Below are 27,428 nucleotides of genomic sequence, written 5' to 3' on the forward strand. Positions count from 1 at the left end.
TTGAAGCTTTGTGGACGATTTTATTGAAGGGCAATCTTTTTAGAATTTGGTACGTTAAAACTATAAAGTATGGTCTTTTTAATAACGCTAATTAGATTTATTAATTGTTATAAACAAAGCTGCTATGAATAAAATAAAAAAAAGGCTAACTTTGTCGCAAATTATTTTAGCACAAATTTCTTTTCTTTTAAATTTGTGAAAAAATTCAGGCTTCTTAAATATAAAAAAATAATATTCTTGCAGGCAATGGTTAAAAAGTTATTCTAATTGTTTATAAGCAAAAAAGCGACATGTTCTTGCAAAATTATTTTGCAATATTTAAAATTAATTTTCTGAATTTTTTTTTAATGTTAATAATAGAACAGGTCTTCTTCTTCCAGAAACTATCATTACAATTACTAAAACTATATAATTTTCTGACTTATATTGTTGCAAAAAAAATTAATTTGAGATAAACAAATAGAATAACTTTTAAACTATTTAACTGATCACTTTGAAATTTTGGCCATATTTTAAGCACTAGAAGGCACAGCATTCCATGAAATATAAATGTTATAAGTTTATTTTCAAAAAAGTTATTAACATTTATAAAAAACCGAAATTTTTGACTTTTTTTGCAACTTTCCAAGCAACAAATAAGGATAGAAACATTTAGAAAACGTCATTTTAAAGGATTTTATATGACTAAAAAGTTTCTTCTCTTGTAAAATTTGTTTAAAATGCTTCACTTTTTGTCGATAGACGAAAAAAGCAAAAATTTTCCGTTTTTTGACCTTAATTTGTTAATAACTAATTAAGTCCTAAAAATCGACTGCAGGAAACATATAGGTTTTTGTTACAGAGGTCCATACTACTCAAAACAACTGTCGTTTGCCTGGCCGGACGAGTGTCATGAAAAAATGCTTATTTCCCTGGGCTACAATGGCTATTATATTTTCTAAGTTTGTTAAGAAGGAAACAATAAAACTGCACGTAATGAATAATATAATTTACTCAAATAATGTACACACATATTTACAATATTTACTGGGAACATAATGTGTTTATTTCAAAATAATCTAATTCAAATAAAGCTAGTAATGAGATTATTTCAATATCATATATTTTTATCTTGTTCAAAACTTTTATTCACGTATCCACCTTGTCCGTTCTCAATTGATGAAGCTCCATAATTTTCGTTGTCAGTGTTCAGCTGTTCAGTTTCCTTTGCCCAAGGCTGGAGCTCACCGGAGACAAAAAGACCGTAGAACAATGCTCCGAAGAGGTAAATCGCCGATGAGATGTAGAAGACGATTCTCCATTCGTCAACACTCGTCTGCGAAAAAACATTTACTTTTAAAAGATCCATAGTTTTTTAATAGTAGTAAAGAAAAGATTACTCAATAAATATACTATATGTCTTGTTGAATATTTTTTTTATGAATTTCAGATCGCAATAGTATGAGGATATTTAATACATGATTCATTTATTGTATATATATATATATATATATATATATATATATATATATATATATATATATATATATATATATACAATAAATGAATCATGTATTAAATATCCTCATACTATTGCGATCTGAAATTCATACCAAAATACTAAAGAACTAAACATATTAAACAACAATGAAAATAAGTTTAGAAAGTTTAGAACCTAAATAGCACAGTACGTTTTGAGTACGTACAATTTTGGTACTGTACGTACCTAATGTAAAACGTACGTTTTAAGTATGTACACTGCGGTACATACCAGTACGTACAGAAGAGTACGTACTATTGCGTCTTAAGTATTTACCATGAGAAAGAAGAGCTAAACATATTTATTATGTTAGGTTATGTTAACCTAACCTAATTTGTTTTCTTAGGAATTTTCCACCTCGAGTACAGTTTTGATGTGATGATTCATTGCAAGACAGTTTTATTTAGATTTTCTTTTTACTTATTTTTGGTGTTCGTGCTTATAGTGTGGTTTCCTGTTATCTTATTCAGTCGAGTGTTTTTTAACTTATATAGTCATACACAAAAATGTATTTTGTGGGTGAGGAAGTATATTTAAAACAAATCCATTTGGTAAACTTTAAGATTTATAAGATTTGCTTGTTTTTGTACTTCAAATATGAATAATAAAGATATATTCACCTATATTTACTTTTATTTACATAAATCATCATAAGTGTGTATAGTATGTACATAATATGTATATAGTATGTACTAGGTGCATACCTTCAATATGTACTAGGTACGTACCTTCAGTACGTACTAGGTATGTACCATAAATTGAAAAATGTACGTCTTATGTACGTATTAAGTGCGTACTTCGTACATCAAAGTACGTACATTGTACATACTTTATGTCCCATCAGTACGTACTTAGTTTGTCTTATGTACGTACTTGTGATTACTGAGAATTTAAGAGAATTATAAAAAAAGTCAAAAGACATCATGACCATTTTGATCTTAAGAATAGAATATATGAATTACATATTTCCGAAACCCCACAAGTACTCATCAAGTGAACATCATTTTTTGTAGAGAACAAAAAACTGATTTGCAATTAACCCCTTTTATTTATTACAATGTTAATTAGGTACTTGTTTACATATGAATGTTTTACAATGATTTTCTTTATTTTGAATGTTAATTTTTTTTTGCCAATTTTAGAAAAAGATTTTGTCAGTACCTATTACTTGCAAAAAAGTATGATCTTTTATTCAGTTACGTACATTAAATATGTCGCTAATACAAAGTTAGTCAAGAACGTCCTGTGCGATATCTTTGTCTACTACTAACCATCCAAAAATCTCCTCGTAGAAGCTGTGAACATTGATGTCATCTGGTGAGTACGATTTTAACTTCTATACGTTTTTTCTAGTCTTCGAGTAACACAAGAAAAAAAATGGAGAATATGGAGAGATGGAGAGATTGTGAACAAAACTATAAATATATTGTGAAGAAGCGGAAGAAAGGAGTGAAATAAGTAGAGTAGCAAAGAGAAACTTAAAAGGGTCAGAATGACATGCAACCAATCGCACTGCTTGGAGAACTGCGGAGTCTTGCCACTGCGCACAATCTATATAAACCCCTCAAATGTGGTACTAAATAAATGGTAAATATAGTATTGTCTAAATACACTAATTAGTCGAACAACGGCGGGATTTCTGCAGACACGGATGAAATGTGTATTTTACGATTCATACCCGACATAACCTAAATTTCCGTTAAAATGTTACTTACGAGGTTTCTGAAACATGTGATTCATATATTATAACATTAAATACATAATATTATGTAAAGCACAACAGCAGTGTGACACTTAACAATAATACATGTTCAATTAAGATAGAACGAGGAGTACTGCAAGGTGATAACATCTCACCAAAACTGTTTGTTTTGCTGTTAAAATATATTTAGGTTTAAGAAACTTATCAATATTGATCGTTAAAAAAATAAACCACTTATACTTCGCTGACAAAATCGTGTTGATTTCACATAGTCTCAAAGAAATTTAAAAATGTTAATGTTAATATAATAAACCCTACATTAACCAAGGTGTGATAATGATGATTTAATATGTACACGTTTTCATAGAAACTGTTTTCATTATAAAATTCTCTTTAAATGTGTTACTACACTGTTCTTTTTTTTATGAGTTCCGTTGCCATTTTTTTTTATATATATTCTTTCATCAGTTCTCTTTATCCTATTCTCGATATTATTTCTTGATAGTATTTAGCAGCATTGAACATTATAAAAAAGCTTCTCCTAAGCAATTTATTTGTCTTTTCCTCTAAATATACGTCTCAGTAAAAAGAAACTTGAATATCTAGGCCACATATTATTGAGACACGATAAGTACCATCTACTTCAATTGATTATCCAGGGAAAATGACCAGGAGGCGGGAGCCAGGCACGAGAAGACACTCATGGCTCCAAAATCTGCGGAAATGGTTCGGGCTGAACTATTCAGAAGTGCCATGTTAATAACCAACATTCACAGCGAACAGGGCACTTAATGAAGATAATTTAGTCCAATATGAATGATCATTATCCATCCATTATCACGATATCTTTTTTTGCAAGATATTCTCATATCATCGTATCCTATTTAATATTTTTATTTCACTATTTTTTCTGTAACACGGTCAAATTTTTCATCCCTTCATAAATCAGTGTCATTCAGCCATTGAACTACAGGCAGACGTGCCAAGATTTCATTAATGCGATGCTAATAATAAGAAGATTTTCTAACAAATGGAAAGGAGCACAAGTGATAATGCTTCGGAAATCAGGAAAAAATAATACATTTCCCTAAATTTACAGACCAATCAGACCTCTATCATCAATAAGCAAAGCTGTAAAGAGAGTAATCTAGCTTAAAAGAAGAGTCTGAAACAATAGGCACGAAACTACTTAATTCCTAGACAGTCTGTAAGAAATTTGTCAACAACAAGCCCTTGTGTGCCATAAAGGGCTTATTTAGAAATTGAGCCAACTTGGATACAGTAAGGCATTGACATGCACTCTCCCATTCTACCTCGCCAATAGAAAGTTCAGTGTTCAGACTGTCTGATGCCGAAATGTTTGAGGCTGGAGTGCCACAGGAAGAGTACTGTCACTCTTTCTGTATATCATATACACCGCGAACCATGATGACACAATCAAAGACACAGTCTATATGCAGCAATAGCAGCGAAAAGTGTGGATTCAAATCTAGCGAGAAGATGCCTACAGATGCTCATCAGTTAAAAGATTGTTGCATTTAATGGAAAATCATAGTAATCCCAAAGAAGTCGCAGCTGTTGATGTTCCAAAAAAGATTCGGAAGCTTGAAGCGCCAAGTGAGGATGTTCAACACACAGATAGAATGGTCCAACCAAGTAAAATATTTAAGAGTGCTAATGGAGAAAAGAATCACATACGCAGCATATATGTCAACAGTGCTATCACTTAGAGCAAGATATTAAGAAGCTCGCTAAAATCTCTTATTGAAAGAAGTAGACTGAACCCAAAGTTAAAAATTACAGAAAACATCATCATACCGTAACACATGAATCAGTAGTTTGGGACAAAACTTATAAAACCAACAGGAAAAAGATTCAAGTAGCACATAACCATATTATAAGTGAGGTTGTGAACATTCTCACGTACGTATCCAAAACGTTTCTAGACAGAGAAACCAAAGAGGTGCGGATTCGAATAAAAGTGTAAGGAACTTGACTAGCTGCAAGAAAAAGAGACCATATTTTTCTTCTTTAATAGAGAAGAGTGAAACATGAAAAGTAGTCGCGTACTAAGAAACAGGACTCTATTGGTTGGCATTGCACTGCACCTGGTAAATGAAGTAGTTAGAATAGGTTACTTAATAGAAAAGAATAATATAAGAAAAAACGTATAAATACAAAAACATATACGTGAGACATGTGAGGCACTATACACCTGGAACCCCCTAGGTTTAATACTACTATCCACAAGGATCTTATTCCAGAGATGCAGAGACGTCAACTGCGACGTATACGCATGTCTGGTTGATTACCAGAAAGCGTTTGATCGAGTACAGCACGCCAAGATGATGCAAATACTAAAAGAAACAAAAATTAACAACGAAGATCTGAAAATAATTGGAAATCTTTACTGAAATCAGACAGCAAATCTCAGAGTTGAAGGTGAACACACTATGTGAATATTATGCGTGGAGTGAGGCAAGGCTGTATGTTGTCTCCTCTAATCTTCAATCTGTGCTCTGAAAGAATATTTATCGAAGCTTTGAACGAAACTGAAAAAGGTATTCTACTTAATGGTTACCAGCTAAACAACATCAGATATGCAGATGACACCATAGTATTTGCGAAAAACTTAGAAGACCTACAAATTCTTATGAACAAAATCACGTATTACAGTCAACAATATGGACTCAATATAAACGTTAAGAAGACAAAGCTTATGATAATTAGCAAGAAAAGGATAACAGAAGGTCAACTCTACGTCAACCAATCCCATGTAGAAAGAGTGACGCACTACAACTACCTCGGCACCATAATAAATGAAGAATGGATCAACGACCAGGAGATTAGAGCACGCATCGGAAAAGGTAGATCCACCTTCAATCGGATGGGAGCCGTCTTCAAGAGTCACAACCTCTCTCTTGATACAAAAGTAAGAATGCTGCGATGCTACGTCTTCTCCTACCTAATTCTACCTAAAGTTGTTACCTAAGTCTACCTACCTATAGTCTTACCTAAAGTTACTACCTAAAGACCGCTTAGAGACTACGGATCTGGTCCATTAACCCTTGTTGAGAGTTTACGTTGCCATGAAATGAAACTAGTTAAAATTTTAACATCCTAAATAATTATCAGCAACCATAGCATGTAATCTAATATCAATTAAATAACATTTAAAAGGTTTTCGCCCATATATTTCCTGGCTTTAAACTTGTATACCTAGTAGTAGCACTAAAGAGGGGACAGTCAATCCAAAACCGTTCTGCGATTCAGCCTGTAAAGGTTCTTTTTAAATAAATATACCTTTTATAAACGAGTTTTAGGAAAAAAATACTACGACTTCATACAATTTAATCAATTTCTTTCTAAGTTTCAGGTCATCTAAAAGAGAACAGCCATTTTTCCGCAGGTATCTGATATGGAGCAACCGAGATTCCTGAGCATTGAGGCAGGGTACCGTTATTCACGGGCTTGGTGGTGAGACCCTCCGGATGGTCCGCTCGTGAGGTAAGAAAACACCGATGGACAAATCGGCAGTCGATCGTCCGGACAGACAAAACCCTAGTGCGAAGAGCCACTGATTAAGGTCAAAAGCCAAGGTCACTGACTCACTGGATTGGCACACCTTTGGAAAAGAGGCAATTCTAGAACATTTAAATACCATTTTCTAGGGCATCTGAGATTAAAAACACCTCAACTCTCCTGAACGTTATGTCTGCGATTGGGGAGAAGTTTTGGAGGTAGTTTGGGGGTCAGGGAGGTACCGTCTCCATAATGCGTGACCTCTTTAAACATTGGACATGAGACCCTACTTCGGGAATCCCTCAGAGATGGGGCTTACTGTGTAGAGTGTATGTGTGTGTGTGTATGTGAAGATATCATAAATTTTCGTTTTATTTAAAATATTCTCAAAACTTTTATCTACGGTCTTTTCTAGAAATACTACTTTTATTTTTACTGCTCAAACCACTGCTATAGTTTTGTATCACTTACTTCGTCGGTTACCAAATATCCAGTTAAAATGGGACTAACAATTCCAGGTATTGTCGCAAACGTATTACCAAAACCCATAAGTATACTGGCATATTGGGGAGCTATGTCTAGATGATTAATACTGAAACAAATAAATAAAATTTATAATTATATAATTTTCAATTTGCAGAAAACAAATAAAAAATCATTAAGTATCATTAGTCGTCTTTTTGAACAAACTTTTTTGAAAGAACCTGTAAGTGAGTTCACCCCAGCATATCGCTATTTTTGTAGGCAGTCGTTTTAGAATCAGGATCACAGTAACTCGAATACTCAACGTACTAGTACCTTAAGTAAGAATTGTATATTAGATAAAAAGTTATCTTAGAAATAATAAATTAGTCACCAAAATTACCTGAATCCGGCCCATGCGAATGCACCCAGTCCCACAGCCATACTAATACAAAAAGTAGTTCCAACAGGTGTTAGCCAGTATGTGGCAGCCATCATAAATATTGTCTGAGCCACGAATCCACTGCAGTTAAAAATTCTTCTAACTTGAGTCACCGATAAAATACGTTTTACGATGAACCAGTCTGCGAAATGACCAGAGAATTGAGTCATTATCGCCATGAGTAAGTAAGGCAAGGCTGACGTGAATCCAGCTCCTTGTAGATTGAAATTCAAAACACCTGAAAATAAATAAAATGACCTAATTTATAGCGTCAGTATTTCTAATAATTTAAAAAATACGTAGGGCAATCGAGAAAAAGTATTCTGTGAAAATGTAATGTCTTGCTGAAATTTTAATCACTTGGTTTATGATAAAGAGGCATTATCAGAGTAACATCTTACAGTTTTATTTGGAAAATTAACTTTAAAACTTCAATGAAGAGCACGAGATAATGAGATAATTTAACTTTCCTACAGATTTTAATGTGAATGGTCTGTATCAGTCCACCAGTAATCAATTCCAGAATGCATCAATAATTTTTAAATCTTATTACTACTAAAGATATATTAATTTTAATTTCTGAAATTTTCTCAACGTGAAGAAAAATGTTACTTTTTTCTTAAAAATTTCAAATCCTTGTCAATAATTATCTCCGATCTCACCTACAGTAAAGTATTTTATAGGTAATAACAATACTTTTTAATACATACGTTTCATAAACTTGGGCAGCTGAGTTAACATAGTGTAGAATCCCCAATTTTCGCTAAAATGCGAGACAGTAATAGCCCACACTGGCATCGAAGTAACAAAAGAACTCCATGGTATCTTCATTTTTTTGCTGCTCTTTGCTTCTAGGGAATTTATTATATACTTCAGTTCCTGTTCGGTTATGTGTCTATCGTCCTCTGGGGAATCAGTTACAATTACCATCCAAGCCAGGCACCATATCAAACCCACCGTTCCTAGAAGTGAAAAGCAAAAAATTAATTTAAATGTGTTTGTATGAGATTAAGCCACAATTGATTGTAATGAAAACATTTTTAACTAACTAATGTTTGTGGTTTCGATTTTCACTCAGGAAATTGTTTTTAAAAAAGATTATTTTAAAAATTCTGCGAAAACATATAACTAACAAGTTGTTAATTGTAGGTTATGTTATGTAGATTGTATGTAGGTTAGGTTATGTTTTTTACAATTGATGGTTATGGTCATAGACACATAATACAATATAAACTGATCGTTGCAATACCAGCCCGTTCCGCCAGTTCCAAGGAAAAAACGGACACAAAGCAGTCACTGCATTTCTTTCTAATTTGCCAGGTTTATTGACAACGTGACCTCAATGACCAAAGGGAAGGTCACGTGGTGGATAAATCCGGCCTATTAGACAGAGATGCAGGGACTGCTTTGAGTTAGTTTTCTCTATCGCACTGGGGGAAAGCGACTGTACTGTAGTAGTCAGTCTATCTGGTATTATACGTCTATGATTATGCTAATCTGGATGTGCCAATCATAAATATAGATACAGGATATATTAAGGTTTTAACCCTTAAACAATAAAAGCAATTAAAGGTTTATGGTTTAAGAATATTTCAATATACAAATTATTTATAACTGAAATGACAATGAACCTACAAAAACTGGTAACATTGAAAACTCACATTTGTTTGTAAAACTAAAACTATAAATACCAATATGGTATTTAAATAAAGATCAATCGTTATTGTGTTAATCATAAACTTGGTGAATTAGTAAATTCAAATACGTCTATTATGAGTTTAATTGGCTAAATACCTAAAGGGCACCTCGACCTATCACCAAACCTATTTAATACCAGAAGGATACGCAACCAAAATTTACAAAAAACCAACCCGCACCAACAAATATTTAAATTACCACTCTAACCACAATGTAAACATCAAAAAAGCATGCGTTATCAAATCATTGTATGATAGGGTCCGAAGCACCTGCTCTTATGAAAATGCATTTCCAGAGGAAAAACCTGCTAAGAAAAGTTTTGACACAAAATAACTACCCATTGGGTAGTCACAGTAAAAAATATATATAAATTGTTTTGGGGATTTTGCAACCAACATAAACAACTCTCATTAAAAACTCCAGAAGGATGTAGCTTGTCCAGGGCTACCTCTTTTAATAGACATACTGTGAGGATCTTTTTTGAAAACCTAAAGTAAATTTATTCAAGAGCTTCAGCATTTTCCGTCGGGAGAAGAGTATTTAATCTAGACGCAACGTCTACTATGACGGTCCATAAACCACAAAAAATTGTTGCTCTTAAGGGGGTTAAGCAGGTAAATAGGGTATCAAGTGGTGAGAGAGGAACCCTGATAACAACATGTTGCATAGTCAGTGCTACAGGTCGGTATTTACCTACAGCAATGGTGTTTCCCAGAACCAATTTTAAGGAACATATGATACATGGAGCCCCGCCTGGTACCTTTGGGCCTTTCAACACCCATGGATGAACGCAGATTTATTCTGTGAATTAATGACGCATTTCATTATAAATTCGAACAGCTCCAAAGAAAATCTGTCCCATTAACAATTTTAGCGATTCCACGATATTCTTCGAATTAATTCCAACCCCTTGATGTAGGAGTTTATAAGACATTTTCGACAGTATATAATGCTTCGGTGGATAGCTGGATGTTAAGGCAATTAACCGATATCCATATATGAAGTGGCAGAATGCGTTGGCTTGAGTCTCTTGAAAAGCCCCTTATACCAAGTAATATAATAAATGCATTTAAGAAGTGTGTAATCTATCCATGTGGTGTAAGTTTATTTAGTGATATAGATTTCTTGCTAAGTGTTGTTACTGATCGCCAATTTGACAATTCCCGGAAGAAAATAATATGAGTTAAATTCTTCTAGTTCGATACAACCAATAAGTGGTGAAGATATTAGCACAGCAAATCCAGCAAGTGACGAAAACCCCAACAAAACACAATAAGGAAACGAAAACTAAAAAGATATTGCTTAGTAAAAAATTCGCCTTTAAAAAAAGAAAGAGAAAGAGTATAATTGCTACAGACACCCCAGAGAAAAAGGTAATAGAAGAAAGGTACAGGGCAAATGCAAAAGGAAAGGAGAGATCTAAGATACAGGAGGTATCTAAAAAAAAATTAAGAAGAAAGTATTTACAGAAGATTTCGAAATTCCCGAAGAACAGCTAGTACTAGATTCATCATTAGGGAATGAATCTTTTATTAAAATAATTGACCCAAGCGATTTTTGAAATCTGCCTAGGAACCCGACTGAAGGAGATTTTGTCTCCGTAAAATTCACTGGTAAAAAAGAAAAAAAAAGGTTCAGTTGGTTGGAAAAGTCTTAGAAAACGAATTAAAAAAAATGTGAAGTTATATTTTTCGACTGAAGTTCGAGTGAAGTTTCGAGTGAAGTTCGACCCCCAAGGAGGGGTCGAAAAAATTTGTAATCCCCGAAATAGCTGACGAAACTGTTGTTTCCATAAAAGATTAAATTAGTGATGCCCCCTCCAATTATTTGACACACAAGTCGACAAAGGGCTTCGATTATGTTTGAAAGAGATTTTAGTTTATTAAATTTTCAGTAAAAGGTATTGCTTTCTTAATTCGTTAATATGAGACTTTTTCAAGTTAGAATAGTGTAAATACTACTAAATATAATAAAATGTTAATTACCGAATATATGCCTTTTTCGTATAAGTTAACAATAAATACATATTTTTGAAATGTTTCTTGTCTTACTGTTGGGCAACTGTGCCAAGCAGTGAGACAGGAGCAGCTGTTTTAATTAATTGCCATAAAATAGTCTATTTCATTAATATAGGTAGCGAGTAGGAACTCCTTTTCGGATAGTCATATATCGGAAAGTGAATCGATTCCTGCCTTCCGCAGATTCCAGATGTTTCCTGACCCGGGAAACTAGTACCTGCTAAGGGTTCCTTGACCGGGGTAACGCTTGGGGATCCAATGGCAGAGGTGGCAACCCAACCTTTAGGAGATGAAATAAAAGGAATAAAAGGAAGACAGGTCTCTCTGAGTCGTAGGGAAGGCAACCGGTCTAGGAGCGACACTCCGAAATCAAACTCAACGACGTAATTTCGGAAGCCAATAAATCAAAAATGGATATTTTAGTACTTACCGAGACTAAAAAGAAAGGGCAAGGCTCAGAAAACCTAGGAGAATACGACCACTTTTTCTCAGGATTACAGAGAGATAGAAGAGCCCAGCAAGGAGTGGCCATGCTTATAAGAAAAAGACTTAGAAGGTGCATAACATCCTGGGAAGCAGTGAATCAGCGCATTATCAAACTTAAACTGACCCTGCATGGTAGTAAAGTCACCATTCTTGACAGCTATGCAGTAAACGAGGACGCTTTATTAAAAGATAAAGAAGAGTTCTTTGAGCATTTATCTAACTATCAAAAATAGGAACATCAAGAGGAATACTCCTATTAGGAGACCTAAATGCGAGAACTGGCAAAAAAGTTAAAGATAAAATAGTTGGTCAATTGGAGAAGATACTAGAAATGACAATGGAGATATGCTTATCAACATATGTGAACAAAACAACTTGAGAATACTTAACGACTTTTTCCAGCACCGAGAAATACATAAATTTCACTTTTGTCCAACAATCAAGAAATTTGAAATCCATTAGAGACTTTGTGATCGCCCGACAAAATACGCAACTCAATATATAAGAGAGTTTTTGGGAAGCACATATGGAAGCGACCACTACCTAGTAAAGGCTAAAATAATGCCCATACGACTAGCCAACGAAAAAAGAACACAACGAGGAACAAGAGCAAAAAACAATAGAAACCAACTACAACTTGGATAGCCTCAACCATGAAAGCACAAAGGCATTGTACAAAAAGCGACTCGATGAAAAGCTCTTACAAGAAAACTTTGATAGTGTTGAGCACCATTGCAATTACATAAAACAATGTCTTAAACGTGCAGCAGAAGAAGCCCTCGGTAAATATGAAAAAACCGAACGAAGGAAGCCATATTGGTGGGATGAAGAAATCGAAGAAAAAATAAAGGTTAAACGAGAAAAATACCACAAACACTTAAATATAAATACCGATCAAAGTAAAAACGAAAATCGAATAGTCCAAAGAAACGTACGAGATGCAATAACTAAGAACAAAACCGAAAGCTGGGAAAGAAACTGCTCCAGAATAAACACTTACTGAAGGGGAAAAAGCAGAAGCACCGAAAGCTGGAAAATACTTTGATCTCTTCGACAAGATAAGACAAAAGACATCATCTCAAAAATCAGCCTAGATAAATGCAACGAATAAAGAAGGGAAGTAAATATGTATGTGATAATTATCGAGGAATCGAAGTCCTTAGCACCATCTCGAGAGTTTACGGGAAATTCATCAAAAAGAGAATGGAAAATGAATTATGTAATATGGAGGTTAAAGAACAGGTCGGCTTTGGAGCAGGTAGATCATTTATTGACTATCTGTTTACTGTTACCCACCTAATCGAAAAAAAAGTAGCACGAAATCAACCAATACATCTCCACGTGGACCTTAAAAAAGATTATGATAGTGTGCCACAACAAAAACTCTGGGAAGCTCTCGATAAAACAAATATTAGTGTAACCTTTATTAAGGCTGTTCAAGACCTCTACAAGAACAACACAAATAAAATAAAGAAAGGTTAGGAGATATCCAAGGCTTTCGCCATCAGCAAAGGAGTCAAACAAAGATGCTGCGTGTGTCCTACTTTGTTTAAGATCTACTCGAAGTAAGCGATGAAGACGTAGAAAAGAAAATGCAGAAACATGGGAATTCCTCTAAACGACGCAATATTGTACGCATTGATTTTTGCAGACGACCAGATAGTGATGGCCCAAGACTATGAAGACCTCGAATATATGACCAGTAAACTTATCGAAGAATGCGAATTATGGAGGTAAAAGTGAATATCAAGAAAACTGAATACATGTGTATTGGGGGAAAGATAAAACAAAATCTAATCTTGGAAGAAATACAGCAAGAAATAAATCACTGTCAAAAGTATAAATATTTAGGCATGCAAATAACCAACGATGGCAAATTAGACGAAGAAATTAAACATAGAAATAACCAGGGAAGACAAGCCATTAGGCAATTAAACAGTGTACTGTGAGACAAAACAATCTCTAAAAAAAAAAGACATCTATAATAGCATTATAAAAAGCATTGTTACATATGGAAGTGAGGTATGACCTGAAAGGAAAAATCTTAAAAGCATTAGAAGCAACAGAAATGGACTTCTGAAGAAGAACGGCTGGAAAATCACAATATAACAGAGGACATCAGAATAAATTAACTAAGACGTTATGGACACGTCCAAAGAATGGATGAACACAGAATACCAAAAGTATTGAACTGAACACTGCATGGAAGAAGAAAGCAAGGTAGACCGAGATTAAGTCGAAGAAAAGGAATCGATAAAGACTTACGGGACAGGGGAGTCGAAGAAAACTTTTGGAACGACCAAGATAAATGGAGACTGGAAATCAGAAGACAGAGTAGATAGAACGTTATAAACTAATTGATTGATTGATTAAAAACATAAAATTGGTAGCAAGAATATTGACACAGACATTATAGGTTCAATATGCCTAAAAAACTGCTCGCTTTTAGAAAATGGTAAAAAAGTTATGCCAGTTAAACATGATATTTAACTTAGATAATGCCACAAGAAAGCAGTTTTAAAACCTTTTTAAAAACTTAATATAATTAGACATAACAGACGTATGTATTTATCAATAAAATTTTAAAGTACACATTATTTGTTAGTTTGGATACTTAAAATGTTAGATAATGCACTATTAACGATGAATAATCATTAGTCACAAATTTTTTATGATATTTCCCGTACCTGTATTAAATGCTTAAGTAGAAACGTAATTGTTTTATTGTACATTATTTTATAAAATTTACTAGAGAAAATGTACTGGTTTTATAAAATAAAACAACACAACAAAAGACAGTAACTAATTTGCAAAAAATGACTATTTGCTTAGAAATCATTGGGTAAAATAGGATCATATCCCATTACAGCTTTGTACGTAATCTTCCCCCTTACCACATAAATTTAAGATAGATTGCTCTATAGAGTATCTTTAGGCAGGTTCTGAAACAGACTCAGTATCTCAAACCCAGCGATTTGACATTTGGAGATTTTAACGGTGGAAACAACACATTCCAAAAAGATGCCCACAAACGGTATGGCTTCAAATCATATCCCATTACAGCTTTGTACGTAATCTTCCCCCTTACCACATAAATTTAAGATAGATTGCTTTATAGAGTATCTTTAGGCAGTATCTGAAGCAGACTCAGTATCTCAAACCCAGCGATTTGACATTTGGAGATTTAAACGGTGGGAACAACACATTCCAAAAAGATGCCCACAGACGGTATGGCTGCAAGACAAGAATTCTAACTTTCACTAAATAACATCATAAATTACTATAAGTTATTTGTTTAGATAAAAAAAAATTATATAACGTTTTAGACTTTACGGAAGAGGTTTCAAAGAATTGAATAAACAAATAAAGAAGGGAGTAAAGGAAGATTTAAGGATCTATAATAAAAACAAGGTAGAAAAAATAATAGAAAAGAACCGAGACCTGAAATGCCTAAGATCAAACTTACGAAAGCCTATAAAAATCTCATCGAAGGATAAAGATGAAAAGAAATAAGAGAAAAGAACGAAATCCTATAAGTTACTCAAATATTTTACCGTGATTTATATTCCTCAAACAAGAACCCAAACAACACTGCAAAGGAAGATCTTAAGAGAAAGATAATCAATGTCAACTCAGAAATACCCCCTAACATAGAACCTTTGAAATAAAACAAGCTATGGCATAACTAAAGAACAATAAGGCTCCGGGCCCAGATGGAATACTTGTAGAAATGTTGAAGGAGGGGAGTGAAGTTATTCTCGAATAATTGAAAATTTTTTTCAACGAATGTCTTCACAGAGGAGAAGTCCCAGATGATTAAAATTAAAGTTTGACAATACTTCTCTTTAAAAAGGGAGATTTATTTTCACGTTCAGAGCGACTGTGAATAGCCGTTCTGAAGAGCCCTTTTAGGGCGAAATACGTATAAGCGGATATACAGACGCACTATACACGAAAATAAATCTTAACTGTCTTTTTCCTTTTATTCCGATATACTCTGTACGAGTACTAGAAACCAAATTCGCTAAGGATAAGATAAGAACGAGTATGCTTGGCCAAACAATTTTTAACAAAAATTATTAACCCGAGATATCCCGCGCTGAATGTTGAAAGAACAGAAAATGAAGAATATAAACCAAACGAGCATCCAAATCCTAAACTAAATAAAATTTGGTCTATTAATGAACACTTTTCAAAAAAGATTAGGAAGTGCTATTCTCTCGATCGTGACGTTACAATAGACGAAAGTTTGTTATACAAAGGACGACTTGGATGGAAACAGTACATTCCGCTCAAGAGAGCTCAATTTGGCATAAAAAGTTATATGTTGTGTGAGTGTAAAAGTTATCAACCAAAATTATGCAATGTACGGATTGACATCGCAAATTATAGATAGATAGATAGATGGTTTATTGGTAATAAATCAATACAAAAGTATTTTTTACAAGTCAAAGATAAAATATGTCAATATAGTTAATAAACACATAAATATAAACACAAAACATAGATACAGTGTTTTAAAATATACTTACAACAATTACAACAAATTAAAATCGGAGGTAAAATACTCCTCATATGTAAAAAAGGCATTCACTATAAGGTAGCTCTTAATTTTCGCCTTAAACTGATGAAAATTAAGAGCTTTTATTCTAGCTGGCACTAAGTTATAGCATAGAATTTTATGGCTAAATACCTTGAACCATTTCTGGATCTCGCAAGACGGCTAAATTCTGGTATAAGATTATTGTTAAATCTGGTGGGATACTTGTGAAAATCTACATGCGCATTGTATTGACTAAGATTTTGTTTAATGTGCAACAGACACTGCATAATGTATACACAAGGTAAAGTCAAAATGTGTAAAGCTCTAAAGGAGTTTCTACAGTCTGCTCTATAACAGAGCCCAGAGATAATACGAACACACTTTCTTTGTTGTGCAAACACTTTATCAATATGACAAGAGTGACCCCAGGAGAGAATAGCATATGTCAAATGAGAATGAAAATTACTATGATAGGCAACTATATGTATGATATGTATGATACTACAATTGAATAAGTTTTTTTCAGATGTTTGGTAATCAAGGATGTCGAATTCAGAAGGGTGATAGCTTGCATAGAAAGTAGTGTCATCAGCAAATAAAACAGTGTTAACTGTTTCATTTTGAGAGTACACTAGATCATTAATATAGATAAGAAATAATACTGGACCCAAAACCGAGCCTTGAGGGACACCAAACAACAGAGATTGTTTTTGAGAATCACAATGGTTGAAGTGAACATATTGATCACGATTTAATAGATATGAATCAATTAGTTGAATAGCATCACTATGAAAATTATAATAAGGAAGTTTTCTAAGCAGAATACTATGTGTGACACAATCAAAAAGTAAGATCTAAAAACGATGCAAGAGTATCAAGATATTTTTCAAACCCTTCCAAAACATTACTAGTGAAATGATCAATAGCTAAAGTTGTTGTTTTATTTTTTCGGAATCCATACTGGTTTATGGCAAACAGTTTATTAGATTCAAAATGTAGAATAATTTGATTTTTTAAATTCGTTCATAAACTTTTGATAAAGTGGACAACAAAGAAATGGGTCGATAATTGTTATAATCATCAATAGAGCCTTTATTCTTAAACAGAAGTACTACCTTTGCAGTTTTGAAAACTTGAGGATAAGTATTACAAGATATTGATTGATTTATTAAAGTTGTTAGAAGTTGAACAATTATATCTTTAATTGTTTGAATAATTTTTGTGTTAAACCCATCAGGATCGTTGCTGTTACTATTTTTTATTTCTGTAATAGCTAAGTCAACTTAACTAAAGTTCACTGGCTGAAAGTGCAAAAAGTGCGCAAAATTATGCAATGTACGGATTGACATCGCAAATTGTACTATCTCTTATGGAGCCGCTATTCGACTTAGGCTATTGCCTTATAACTGACAACTTTTATTCTTCTCCTCAACTGGGCGCAAAAACACGACACTTATGGAACCGCAAAAGCTAATAGAAAAGAAATGCTACCACTCATGCACACAAAAAAAGTCCCAAAAGGAAATATCGTTGGTTATCAATGTGGAAAATTATTAGCATTATGATGGCGAGATAAAAGAGATATAATTATACTTTCCACTGTCGATAATACTATAGTTTTAAAAAAACGAAATGAAGAAAGGGTAAAACCAATAGTAGTAAATGACTACAATTTTACAATGGGAGGAGTTCATAGAGTTGACCAGCATATCAGCGATTACCCTATAACCAGAAAATATGGAAAGGTATACTATAAGAAAGATAGAAGTAGGGGTCGACCAAAACTCAGATAGAGGGATGGTGTAGATGAGGATGGTAGACAAATAGGCGCAGCAAACTGGCAACAGTTGGCAATGGATAGAACTGACTGCCGTAATAGACTTGGGAGGGTCGAGGCTCTTTTATAGGGCTGTAGCACCAATGATGATGATGATGATGATGATACTATAAGAAAATATAATTTTGCATGAATGTGATTGAAATGATATTTGAAACCTATCACTCCAGTATAATCATTCTAATAGACATTTCCCAGAATATTAAAATCGAAAACTCGAAACTGTTTTTGATCCGTAAATGTTTTACACGTATATCTCTAACTTCTGTTAGTAAACTTTACTCAATATACGTTAGACCTATTCTTGAGTTTGCCGAACCAGTGTGGAATCCAGATCTCATTCGCGATAAGATCCTACTTGAAAATGTTCAGCGTAAAGCTACACGTCTGGCATACGGTCGTGTAAGACCTAACTATGAAGATAGATTATCCATGGCTCATCTTACGACATTCGAGCAGCGACGTCTTCGAGGTGATCTAATTATGTCCTTCCGTATCTTAAAACATAATTTTGGGAACCTAAGCACCATATTCACTTTGAATCAAGACGAAAGATTAAGAGGCCATCGATACAAATTAAAAAGGGAACAAACTACTGCAAGGTCCAGGGTGAACTTCTTGCCAAATAGAATCTTTAATATCTGGAACAATTTGGATCAAGACACCATATCGGCAACTAGTGTTAACATCTTTAAAAATAAACTTGATAGTGGTTTATTTTATTTATAGGATTTTTTTTTCTTGGACAGCATTATTTATTTATTTATTGTCTCACAATTCAACTTTTGTATGATATACTTAATTGTTTATGTTTACTTAACTTTATAATTGGTATTAGTTTTATAAGGATGTTTTTTATTTTTGGGCATAATAGGAGCTCGCTCCTCTGCCCTTATTTGTAATATAATAATAGGTTCCTTCAACACAGAAGAAAAATAATCCGACACGTTAGTGTGCAATGTGTAGCAGAAAAAGTGATAACACCGGAAAAAGAGTTCGAAAAGAAACGAGATATATGTGTCCTAACTGTCAAGTGCCATTATGTGTTGTGTCATGCTACAACGACTATCACACTAAATCAAATATATAAAATATACCTATGCTTTTATTGGCAAACAACTTTTTTAGCACTTAATTTTCCTGTAACGAGATAACTCGGGATAATAATTTTGGTTTTTTTAAAGGGTTCATTTTTTCTTTAATATGTCTTATTTTTTATTTTTTTGTTAATTTGCGTTTTTCATTACTTTTATATATTAAAATATCCCAATAAAAAAATTGTCTAATTTTTTACAATTTATTTTTAAATTAATTCGTAAGGCAAGCAGTTAAAGAATTTTTGTTTCAGTTATCTATCTATTCTATTTTATTTTTAAATTATTAATAGGTTAATAGGTTACTTACTAGCTCTTAAGCTAAACTTAGAAATTATTATATAATATGTTTTAGTATAGGATAGATAGAGTTACGAACAATGAAGTACTGAGAAAAATAGGTAAAGAGAAGGAAAGTGAACTTACAATTAAAGAAAGAAAGCTACAGTATCTCGGACATGAGATGTGGGGCGAGAAGTATGGCCTCCTGTGACTCATAATGCAAGGAAAGATAGATGGCAGAAGAAGCATCGGAATAAGACGAATTTTATGGCTTAAGAACTTAAGAGAATGGTTTGGATGCAGCTCAAAATAACTTTTTAGAGCTACTGCCTTAAAAATTAAAATAGCCATGATGATTGCCAAACTCCGTAGCGGAGATGGCATCTGAAGAAGAAGAAGAATAATGTCTGATTTTCGTAAAAAATTATTTGTCAAAATTTGTACGGTTATTTTCATGCTACTTTTTGTATAAGATAATAATTTTTTTGTGATTAAATCTTTATGCTTTTTAAGCGCTTTTTTGCATTTCCCTATGCTTTTAAATCCGAACTCGACCAATAACGTATCATATCTAGTGTACCTTACTATAGAAGATGTAATATAATATCTCATTAACAATCTTGAAATTGCAAAAACTTAACTTAATATAAACAAATACCAGAATAATTTAGTCTCATAAGATTTTACTTGAATAGCATTGTTAAAACATTTTAATTATTTACGTATTTACTCCAATTTGTTTTAAAACCGCAATTTACGCGTTTAACGTACATTGTTATTATGACTTTAAAACCTCAAAGTGTTAAAATATTTAGTTGATACTGTAAAAACAAACGCTTCGAAGGTATTTTAATGTTTTGTTTAAATATAAAATACCTTTATTGCTACCAATTATACAAGTTCATATTGTTATAAAGATAAAAATTTAATAGTGGCAGATAAATGATTAAATTGTTTAATACCTACCAAAAAAGTAGAAGATACTAGACCATCCTAGAGTTGATGCCAAAATTGAACAGAGTGGCATCGATACAACTGTTCCGATATAACTTCCAGAGAAAGCTATTGTAGCTAGACGACTTCGTTCTAGAGGTGGCGCCCATCTAGACCAAATGGCGTGTATACATGGATATGTAACACCCTATATAAGAAACTATTATTTTTCTTTGTTAAATATAGTATAATACATTAATTACTAGACTTCGGCAAATATGCATATTGCATATTTTGCATATTGTGCATATTTTATGCAAATATTTCATATTTTGGCATATTTGTATAAAAGTTTGCATAAAGTGCATAAAAGTTCAGATTTTTATACTGTATTTGAAAATTTTTAAACATACCAATTTATTTCAATTCTTGTATAAAATTTTGTAGTCATTTTAATCAAGAAATGATCTAAGTACGTAATCTCTACAGGTACAAAACATTTACAATTTCAAAGAAGATCAATTTAAGTAGCCCTCAACATTCTTAGAAAGTCTCGGTCACTGAGGCATTCAGTTATTGGATAATCGCTAAGGGTTCGCTCATTTGCATTTTATGATCTAATCCCCAAATCTATCTACAATTTATTGTATCTTAACAGCAGGTAAACGGCTAATAGTTTTGTTCCTAATTTAGGGATTTTCTAAAATCTCCCAGTTTATTGAATTAGGTACCTAAACATTTCTAATTTGATGCTCAGATTTGTAAATCATTTTTGTTTTGATATTCAAAGCGTAAACACTCGTTGTGCGTAACAAAAAGGAAGATTGTGATTTTATAATGCCTAAAACAACCAGTGCTTCAACTTGGATTAAACCTTATAAAGAGCTGTCTATGGATATGGGAAAAATCTACTGTTCAGTCTGTGGCAAAATTGTAAGTATCTAATATTTTCTATTAAATATCTAATATTTCATACATACAGGGTGTTTACAAATGACACTTACAACGTTTGACTGTAGATACTTCTCGAAAAATTGAACAAAACGATATAGTTAATGAGGGGTCAAACTTATTTACTTTTCGAGATACAGGGTGTTAAAATTTAAAAAAATTAAATTCTTTTAGTTAATAACAACAATAACTTTAAAACCAATAAACGTATTTACTTGAAATTTAGTACTCGTAGGTTGTTTTTAAACGAAAAATAGCTTCCTTTAGTGAGAAAAAATTGTCCATGGTACAATACAATGGTGTGTATTTAGAAAAATTTTTCACCTTTACTTTTTTTTATGAAGTCAGCTATTCTAAAACACAATTATTTTTATTGTAATTGAATTAACAAAAAAAAAACTTTTGTTGAATTTTAAAATAAGTTATATGATGTACTAATGGTTAGTAACAAAAACTAATTTGTGGATTAATACTGCATTTAAAACACTTAGCGAGTGTTTTTTTTCCAAACCAGTTATATGATTAACCAAAAACACCTTGTATATTTTTATATTTTAAAGGTTGGGTTAAAATAAAGGTTTTTATTTTTATTTATAGATAGCATGTGAGAAGAAATTTCAGATAGACCAACATGTGAGAACTGCTTCACACATTGCAAAAAAAGGAAAAATAGGAGGAAAACATCAAACTTCAATGGCTAAATGTTTCCAATCTACTTCAAAAAAATTAGATAAGCAAGAAACTTTTAATGAAGACTTGTGTCGCGCATTAGTGTCTGCAAACATACCGCTTTCAAAATTAGCAAATGTAAATTTTCGTTCGTTTCTAAAAAAATATTGCAAACTTAATGTTCCAAGTGATCGGTCTCTAATAAGAAATAATGTGAACGGGCTATACTCGTCGGTGTTAATTAATATTAAGGAAGAAATTGCAGATAATTATTTTTACATATCTGTAGACGAAACCACTGATTCCTCAGGAAAGTATATTGCTCATTTATTGATTGGTGTTCTTAAAGAAGATACCTTACCAAAATCTCATCTTATTTCATGCCAGCAACTTGAGAAAACAAATGCTTTAACAATTTCGCGTTTTATACAAGAAACATTAGCAACTTTTTTTCTTCCGACAACTATTCCTTCTAATAAATTACTGCTTATTTTATCGGATGCTGCTCCTTATATGGTGAAAGCAGGACAAAATTTAAAAATATTTTTCCAAGATTTAATACATGTTACTTGTGTAGCGCATGGATTAAACAGAGTTGCAGAGGAAATACGAAAAAAGTTTCCTCTTGTAAATACCATGATATCCAGTGTCAAAAAAGTATTTCTTAAATCTCCTATAAGAATTCAACTTTATAAAGAAATGCTACCTAACATTCCTCTTCCACCACAACCTATTTTAACGCGATGGGGAACATGGGTTGGAAGCAGCTAATTTTTATGCAGATCATTTTGTTAAAATAAAGAACATAATTGATACGTTAACAGATGAAAGTTTCCAATCTCTTTTGGATTCTAAACAAACTTTTCAGAGTAACTTGCTTCAACAAGAACTTTCATTTATAAAATCAAATTTTAGTTTTGTTCAAAAAACAATTACTCAGTTAGAATCAACAAAACTGTCATTGTTCGAAAGTACAGCATTAATAAAAGAATTTGCGTCATGTTGTCGGAACGTTAGAGGTAATATTGGAAAAGATATTTTAAAAAAATTTGAAGCTACTATGGAAAAAAATAAAGGTTACCATATTCTTTCTGAAGTAGTCAGTGTTCTAGCTGGAAATATTTCGGAAACAATTAATTTAGAACCAAATGTTTTGGTTAGTTTGAAAAATGCTCCCGTTACATCAGTTGATGTTGAACGAAGTTTTTCCATATATAAATATATGTACTCAGACAGAAGCCACAAGTTTTGTTAGAAAATTTTGAACACCACTTGGTCATTTATTGTTACCATAATTCTAAATAAGTTTATTCATACTTAAAAATGATGTAGTTACTTAAAATAAATGTAAATCTTAATGAATAGTAGGAAATATTTAGTTATGTACACTTTTTTTTTTAAATAAAATTGTTACTATTTTACGATTTTTTTATTTATTTGTATGCATATTTTGTAAAATATTTGCATATTTTCGGGTAAACACGTGCATATTTATGCGCATATTTTCTACATTTTTATTTGCATATTTGCCGAAGTCTATTAATTACTATTAAAATGGGAATAAGCCACAATTAAAGGTTAAAATACGTTTATTGACGTTTCAATTTCCACTTCGGAAATCGTTCTCAAAATTAAAAAAAAAAATTGTTTTATTTATTTTTTTTTTGTATTTTGAGAATGATTTTCGAAGTGGAAATTGAAACGTCAATAAACGTATTTTAACCTTTAATTGTGGCTTATTCCCATTTAAATAGTAATTAATTTAAAATGTCACAAGAAAATTGCTTCAGAACAATAGTATGATACATATAGTTTCAAATGTTATGCATCAGCCCTCATATTTACGATTGTTACACTTTTATAAATCAGTATCCTTATCACATGTTTAACACTTTAATCGCCACCTGATCCTGTGGTCGTACACGCCCCGACGCCCATAGGGCAACCGTCACTACTAGCGTTAACATAAAAGTCTGTAACCCAACTGCCGTGCTTCGAAACATATTTATCTATATGGAAGTTTTGACAGATGGGCCTGGCTGGTAATACTAGTGATTGAGCTCTGCACTTTTTATGTATTTACTATCATTAAAGATTTTTTTAAAAAATTATAAGGATTTATGAAAAAACATTTTTATTTTAATTGAATAATACAAACAGTTTTTATGAATTATACAGAATAATCGTGAACGTCAAAAACATATGACAAACAATAAAACTTATTACAAGCATCACATGAAAATTTTGATTTTGGTCCCTCTTCTGAGCAGTTTTTCGGCCTTCTTCAGCACTTATTTTCGCATAACATACTACACATTTTCGACGATCTTTTGAAGCAACTTCATGTAAAATATGCTTTATGTTGTCATTTTCCGGCACCTTCGGGACATCCACTTCATGCATTTGTAACATACTTAGTGCAATACTCTGTCTAAAATCCGTAATTGATATTTTGGCCTTTGTCATCATTTTATATATGATAAAAGAGCTTACTACTGCTGAGCCTAGTAATATTTGAAATGTAAGTTTTCTATACCACTTGATCCCTTTACGCAAAGCGGAAGAATATGATTTCAACTGATCGGATAGATCTATGATATAAATGTTAGTGGTTGTGTCAGTATGAATAGTACTGAGAGAAAGAATATCACGTTTATCCTGCCATTTTAAAACAACTACCCCTGTATTACTTTCTGTTGCGTAAATTTCTCCTTTATTTAATTTTTGGGTCTCTACATCCTTTGAATTGTTTTTTCTACTTTTCCTTAAAGTACCGAGAAGATACGTTTTACGCTTTTGTAGCTCATGCGCTAATGCGACACTAGTATAGTAATTATCTATATATAAAATGCGTCCGTGATCTAAAAGTGGCAACATAAGTGATAAAATAGTCGAAACTGTAGCAGGTTTATCTGAATTTTTATCTTGTCCACAGTATCTTTTGATATCGTATATATAGCCATCTTTACAACAGAGTTTATACAGTTTTATTCCGAATTTGAACCTCTTATTTTTGATATATTGTCTGACTGATAATCTCCCTCTGAAGGGTACCAGTGTTTCATCTATGCAGACAGATTTCTCCGGAATATAGACCTCTTTGAATTTATTGGTAAATTTTTCTAATAAAGAGCTTAGTTTTCCTAAACGGTTATTTTTATCAACCGTTTCATTATCGTTGAAATGTAGCATTCTGAGAATTAATTCGAATCGGTTTCTTGACATTTTACACGATACATGATTGCTGTATAATGGATTCTTAGACCAGTAATCCGTCATGTTTGGAAACCTTGCTAGACCCATATACATTACAATTTTAAAGAATGTGGTAATTTCGTCCCTGTTAGTATCTTTCCATCTGTGTAATCGCGAGAAAACTGCCATAGGTTTGTTTTTGGTTTGTTGGGCATATCTCTTGGTCTCTACTACAATCAAATCCAGCAGAAGTTCATCACTGAGATATATCTTGAAAAATTCATAGTTTCGCAGTTAGTGGTGGAAACTGAAGGTATTGAGGTGTTAGGCGGAAGCTCATCACTAGAAATCTTTGCTTTTATAGGGAACCTAAAAGTGATTATGTTTTAGTTAAAAAAATCCTGAAGGTTGAACTATAGTTGTAGAAACATTGAAACGTTTTATTTAGATTTAAAAATGGATAACTAGAACTGAACTATATACAAATATTTAATCCTTAAGCCGTAAACAACACAACAAAAAGGAAAATAAGTTAATAAGTTTTTTGGTGATATGTTTCACATAATAATTACCTTTTTAATTTTTTCTTCCTTGCTTCTAAATTCAATGCACTTTCATCAGACTCAATATCTGATGATGAATCACTGGGCAAGTAATCATCTGAAGTATTATCTATAAAGTCTAAAGTCTCTTGTTTTTCGTCTGATAATAACTCATTCCATAATTTCAAAAGTCTCTCTTGCTCCTTTTCGTAACTTTTTTCCATTTTATTACGACACAAAACACACTACAATTTTCTATAATTTACAACCAACCTTATTACGCGCCGTAATTTCGACAAATGGATTGTAGACTAAACAAAACAACTGCAATTTTAGCACACACAGACTTGTTAGAACTCGAAAAAAATGACAACCGATACTTGGGTTTCGCGGCCCTCGGTCGTCAGAGAATCTGAAACCCATAAGTAGGCTGTCATTTTCAAAATACATTTTTAAGACCCGTTTACACGGGTAGAGTAATGATGCAAGTACTTGGTAGAGTAGAGTAACTCTACCCGTAAAAACGCTCAGCGCAGTAAAGTAGCAAGTAGAGTGCATAGTACGTGGTAGAGTAGAGTGACTAGCAACATGTGGCAAAGTAACTCTACTCTACTACCACCACCACCGCCAAAATATCCACTCGCCTGCGCACTCTACCCATGGAACGCGGTTAATTCTGGTAGAGTAGAGTAGGTAGGAGAGTGCATAGGGACGCTGTCATTCCGGCTGGAGTTGTGTTTTGTGTAAATAGTGAAAATGAAGTTCACCGAAGATGAACTTCATTTCACTTTCACTTTAAAACTTGTAGAGATGTTTGGCGAATACCAGTGTTTATGGAATTTAGGTAGTGTACACTACAGAAATAAAATTAAGAATATAAGGTGCACTTATAATCTAGAGTGTTTAAAAATAGAAAAATCAAAAAAAATCGGGTTCAGGTTCAGCCGATGTATACGTTCCGAACGTGAAATGGTTCACTCCTATGGAAGCAATCATGAAAGGTGCAAAAAGAAACAAGAAAACTGAAGGCTCAATAAGAAATAAAAAATGTATTCTTATCAAGATAAAAGAGCTGAGGCCCGTGTATATTCCTTCTTTTAAGCCACTCTCTCATCCACGCCTTTCTTTGTTTATTTACCTCATCATCGATAGCTTCAGCGACCTCAGTTGCATTTGCAACAATAGCTAAACAGTTTTGAATAATTTTTTTTTCTTGAATTCGTTTTGTACTAAACAAACACCCACTCCACACTATACTAGCATCAGTACTATACTTGTAACTCTCCTCGTGTGAACGGTATCAAGCCATTATTGGCAGAGTAGCGAGTAGAGTCGACTCTACTCGCTACTCTACTCTCCTCACAACTCTACTCGTGTAAACAAGTCTTAAGAGAACTTTTTTAACCTAGCGCTTTATAACAGCCAGTACATCATATCCGAGGTAAAAACCTAATGATTTACTAGAAAAACTAAGTTGGGCCTGGGGGTGAGATATTTTTTGCTTCATTTGGGCGATTATCGTGTTTTAAAGGA

The 27,428-nt window shown here is 32.8% G+C and overlaps 1 protein-coding gene across 2 annotated transcripts in view; it reads right to left on the bottom strand.

Annotated features, from left to right (window-relative positions):
- Positions 1 to 973: 973 nt before the first annotated feature.
- Positions 974 to 27,428, bottom strand: part of LOC140436522 (sialin-like) — a 60,035-nt gene continuing 33,580 nt past the window's right edge. For both annotated transcript variants that reach the window (XM_072525408.1, XM_072525409.1), the window contains exons 4-8: positions 20,572 to 20,746; positions 8,358 to 8,609; positions 7,609 to 7,885; positions 7,215 to 7,335; positions 974 to 1,315 (exon numbers count right to left, since the gene is read on the bottom strand). In XM_072525408.1, coding sequence (XP_072381509.1) covers positions 1,097 to 1,315; positions 7,215 to 7,335; positions 7,609 to 7,885; positions 8,358 to 8,609; positions 20,572 to 20,746 — 1,044 coding nt within the window. In that variant the 3' untranslated portion in view covers positions 974 to 1,096. The remainder of the gene's footprint in view (positions 1,316 to 7,214; positions 7,336 to 7,608; positions 7,886 to 8,357; positions 8,610 to 20,571; positions 20,747 to 27,428) is intronic.

Source organism: Diabrotica undecimpunctata, chromosome 3 (assembly GCF_040954645.1).
Source record: "Diabrotica undecimpunctata isolate CICGRU chromosome 3, icDiaUnde3, whole genome shotgun sequence".
Taxonomy (NCBI): domain Eukaryota; kingdom Metazoa; phylum Arthropoda; class Insecta; order Coleoptera; family Chrysomelidae; genus Diabrotica; species Diabrotica undecimpunctata.